Source organism: Cyprinodon variegatus, unplaced genomic scaffold, assembly GCF_000732505.1.
Source record: "Cyprinodon variegatus isolate N-32 unplaced genomic scaffold, C_variegatus-1.0 Scaffold1060, whole genome shotgun sequence".
Lineage (NCBI taxonomy): Eukaryota > Metazoa > Chordata > Actinopteri > Cyprinodontiformes > Cyprinodontidae > Cyprinodon > Cyprinodon variegatus.
This window is the reverse complement of record NW_015151513.1, coordinates 233,160-237,802: the sequence shown is the minus strand read 5'-3', so window position 1 is coordinate 237,802 and position 4,643 is coordinate 233,160. Positions and strand designations below refer to the sequence as shown.

Sequence of the window (4,643 nt, the reverse complement as noted above, 5' to 3'; positions counted from 1 at the left end):
CGTTCTGCACTGAAGACGCATCTGTTGTTCTTACATCTTCCGTCTCTCATGAGTAAAATCATTGCAGAAGTTTTTCTACATTATTATAATAGAATAAAAGTCTGACTCTGTCATTAAACTTTAGTAAAACCAGACTTTTAAATTAAAATAAAAGTTTAAACTTTTCACAGTAAAATATTTTTACCTAAATCAGAAATGAAAGTTGGGTTCAATGATCCTGCAGGGGGCGATGTTTGCAGGAGGCTAAGCAGCCTTTGGCCTAGTCAAAGTAAACTCCCCAGCTAAACGGTAGCGGTGTGGCTAGCAGGCTGCTGTCTCTGTTCTTCAAACAGACTTCATTAGGAAATGATTGATCAGCTTCTTCTTTCTCTGCAGGAACAAGAAGTTCTCTCTGCTGGCGGGAAGCAACCTGATCATCAGAACCGTCACGGACGACGACTCCGGCTCCTACAGCTGCACGGCGTCCAACAAGAACCAGAACATCACGGCGCAGGCGGAACTCAGCGTCCTAGGTGAGGAGACCGGCAGGAAGGTTTATGTGTGACGCTGCTCATGAACGGCTTTTATCAACAGGAACAGAGACTCTGATCTAAACGGGCGTGACCCCAGGTCGACCCCAAGGTCAACAGCTGGCGCCTCAGAGAGGAAAACGCCAGAATAATGCCGTGTTGCTTCCTTAAGCTCCTGGATGGATTAGGAATCCTGGCAGAATCCGGATCAGGAAGACATGAAGTTCGATAAATAAAATAGATCTGTGTTTTCAGACTGAGGCGCCTGAAGCGTTCCAGCTGCTCCTCGCCACCTGAGGCTGACCCGCTATCGTTTAACCACAGAAACCATCTCCAGGTCTGCTTCTGGTTCAGAAAACCAGCTCAGAGATTAGAAACCAGGATTATAATCTGAAAGGAAGTAAAAGGAATAACTTTAAACTCTGAGATGAAACACAGAAATACTGTTTGGATCCAACATGGCCGCCGGCGCCAGGTCGGTTCCGCTGGGTCCAAGTAGGGCTGCCGGCTGGTCTGGGTCCTCTGGGGGAAAATACTGACGTTCTTCCATCTAGAAGATAAAGCAGGGATGTTCCAGGAACCTCATGAAGGCAGGAACCTGCTGACCTGAACAAAGGGCCGTTCTGATTGGTTCTCATCACTCTGACCATCCATGAGGTCATCGTCTCTTCTGTGATGTAAACCTGTGGAGCCTCATGTTTGAAGCTGAAAACGGACGAGGCATCAGTGAGGCATGGTGGTGGCCTCATCATGCTGCGGGCGCCAGTGGGCCGCTGTGGGAACCAATCACAGTCTGGCGGGATATTTCTGAGCTCCGGTTTGATCCGGTTCCCCGTCGGTCCCAGTCCTCTGCTTGCAGGAGGTGAAGGCGACGCGTTCTTGGACGATCCAGATGTTTCTGGTGTTTAAGGAACAGAACCGGCCCGCAGCATGCCGCCGTGCCGCAGCCTTAATCTGCCTAAACCTGACATGAAGCAGCAGAAACCAGCAGGGCCTCATGTGGCGATGAGGAATATTCCTGTTTCCTGTGACGTTCTGATCCGTTTCTCAGTTCTGTTGAAGGAACTCGTGGTTCAGGTCCTTCAGGACGAGTCGGTGGCAGCGTGACGAAGGTTCAGGGTTCTGGGACATCAAACAGGTTCCTGTTGGTTCTGCTCCAGAAGGTCCAAACCAAACACCAGCAGCTGCTGTTTGTCCAACGCTCAGCAGCAGAGCTGCAGATTAACCTTCAGCTGCTTCTCTCTGTGGCTCGTTCCTAAAATCATCCCAGAATACGGCGAGTTTCCACCTGCTGAGGAAGGAACAGCTGAGACTCATCAGAGGGAGGAAGGAGCGGAAAGTTAAGGTGCTGCAGGCGTTCTCTGGGTTCATGATGAAAAGCGTGCGACCAATCAGAGTAAAGGCCGCATCATCTACAGATTAGATCGTCTAACGAGCGCCGTTTCCTCTCAGCCTGCATGTTCAGAGACGTCTGGAGGATGGTGATGATCTCCACGCTGACGCTGATGAATGGAGATGTGGGGGTTCTGACTCCTCAGGGCGCTGACCGTGATTGCATGATTAGGATAACGAATGTGTGTGTTCTTCCCCGTCATAATGAGAGCAGCCCGCCTCATTAGCTGCTTCCTGTTAGGAAGCTTAATGAAATCTGAGAGAAACTGAGTCAGCAGCGGCGCCATCCGTCATCTTCCCCCCGCTGCCATCAGCAACACTCTTTAAAGAAAAGACCGAGTCATCAGTTTCCTGATGACATCAGACATGCAGAAGGACGGGGGCTCCACCTGTGGACAATAGCCTGCAAACAATTAGCTTAGAGCATAACATTGACCTCTGACCTCTGTTCACACCTGTCTTCCTGTCTCTCTGAGCCTCTGAAGGTCCAGATCTAGATCCTGGTTGCTGCTTCTAGCTGGATTAGCTGAAGCTGGATGCTAACGTTGAAACGTTCTACCTTTGGTCCAGAAACTGATTCAGCTGAAGAACATTTAGTTCATCCATGTTTTGGTTCCTTCTCTGCATTTATCTGGAATGGATTCATAGTCCCATTCCAAAGGGGGGGAACCGTTCATCCGTTTCTATTTGCATGTTTTCTAAACTAAAACCAGGCTTTGTTGGGCTGCTGGATAAAACCTGGAACTAAACGCTATTTCTGACATTTTGGATTGAAAAATCTTCCTGGATGGAAGAGAAACGTCTTCAAACTTGGAAACAAAGTCCAGAGGATTGATTTCCTGTTCGACCAGCAGAACCTTCCAGCAGAATCCTCTGGTGTTGAAAGTCTTTAATCTGCTGCAGCTGCTGGCCTTTTAATCAGGTCTCTGCTTAATCTGATCAATCAAACAAACCTGGATGATCGTTTTTCCTCAAACTTCCAGGATTTAAATCCAGTAAATTCAGGAATGGAGCAAATGTTGGGAATGTCTGCTGCTGTGCTTCCTCTCCACCTCGCTGCGCTCAGAGAGGAACTGCTTCCTGTTTCCTCTTCCTGTCCTGCTGTTTACCTCTGAGCTGATTTATTGGCTTTATTATTAGTTTTTCTTGTGATTTTCCTTTAATGCATTTCCTCTTCCTAAAGTTATAAATGCTTCTTTCTACCGTCGGTTAAACGGGATTTTCTGATCCGGTGCGTCTGCTCTGGTCTGATGGTTCTGGTCTGATTCAGAGCCGCTCAGTCTGGATCCATCCTCGCAGAAATAGGTCGGCGCTGTCAGACACAGAGACCCACGCTGAGATAATTACCCTGGATTCATATCTACGCTGCCGCCGCGTTGCTGCGACAACCGCTGCTGTCATTAAAGGCGACCAGCGTGAGGTCAGAGCTTCTGCTGGGAGCTGCATCTGAAGATGAAACGAGCAAATAGCAAAGCTGTCCATCTCAGCGTGTTTAAACTCTGAGGAACAACCAGTTACTCTTACTGGTTTTCATAAGGAGCTTATTTCCAGTAACATCCATCGACGTCTAAAACGCAGGAATCCCTGAAAAGTCCTCAGTAAAATAGAAAGATCAGAAAATAAAAGGTTTGGTTATGAATGGAAGGACGTTCACCTGGAAACACCTGGAAACTGTCCTGCCTGCAGGACAGTTTTTAGACGACATCTCTTTAAAAACGTCGATTTATTTCTGAGGCGACTTTAGAACGAGGCTTTGATCCTTTATGATCAAATATTACTTCTGTTCTTCTCTCTGCTTTAAAGTGAAGCAGCATCTAATGGATGTTAGTGATGCAGTAAGAAACCTCTGGTCCACTCCAGGCCCGGTTCTCCTGAGATCCGGTTCTGCTGAGGCCCGGTTCTGCTGAGGCCCGGTTCTGCTGAGGCCCGGTTCTGCTGTGGCCCGGTTCTGCTGAGGTCCGGTTCTGCTGAGGTCCGGTTCTGCTGAGGTCCGGTTCTGCTGAGGCCCGGTTCTCCTGAGGCCTGGTTCTGCTGAGGCCTGGTTCTGCTGAGGCCCGGTTCTGGACCTCCATGGTGTCTCTGTGACTAAGCGGCTGGTTTGCAGGTCAGCGGCGGATCAGGGAGGCGGGACTTTAAGCTCTTACATACATGTTGGATTATTGTATTAAAGTTCCATGTTAAAAGTGGAACAATCATCTTAAAAGGTGAAACTCTGGTTCCACCTTCGTCAGCCGAACAACTTAATACGATTTAGATTTTCTACTTATATTCTTATTAATCCCTCGGCTGCGTTTCCATTATTCTAACAGCAGCTGTCTGGCTGAGCATCCTGCTGGGTCACATTGGGACATTTCTCCATCTGTGCCTCGTAGGTCTGAGGCGCTGCAGGCTGCCCATCAGGGCAGGCGGTCTGAGCTTAGCTTTCCTGAGGTTGTGAGTTTGAAAACCTCTCCCACTGACTGCTACTGTGGAAATAACCTAAACCATCCAGCAGAGCAGTGAGGAGCTGCTGCAGATGGTTCCTTCCTCTCTGACTCTGAGCTTCCTGAACTCCAGCAGCGCTGCTCTGCTGAGATCATCCTGGAATAAACATCTCAGAGGAACATCTATGCAGGCTGGTTTAGCATCTGAAACAGAAACACTCCTGGACCAGACCTCAGAACCTGGCTGACTGTTACGGTTACGTTTCCCCAACCTGTAAAACATCAAACAGAGACAGCGTAGATTTTTCCTGGAATGCTT

The 4,643-nt window shown here is 48.6% G+C and overlaps 1 protein-coding gene across 1 annotated transcript in view; it reads left to right on the top strand.

The window, feature by feature from the left end:
* Positions 1–330: 330 nt before the first annotated feature.
* The window catches only part of LOC107101155 (netrin receptor DCC-like), a 46,844-nt gene continuing 42,531 nt past the window's right edge, over positions 331–4,643 (top strand). The window contains exon 1 of the mRNA XM_015399946.1: positions 331–512. Coding sequence (XP_015255432.1) covers positions 346–512 — 167 coding nt within the window. The 5' untranslated portion in view covers positions 331–345. The remainder of the gene's footprint in view (positions 513–4,643) is intronic.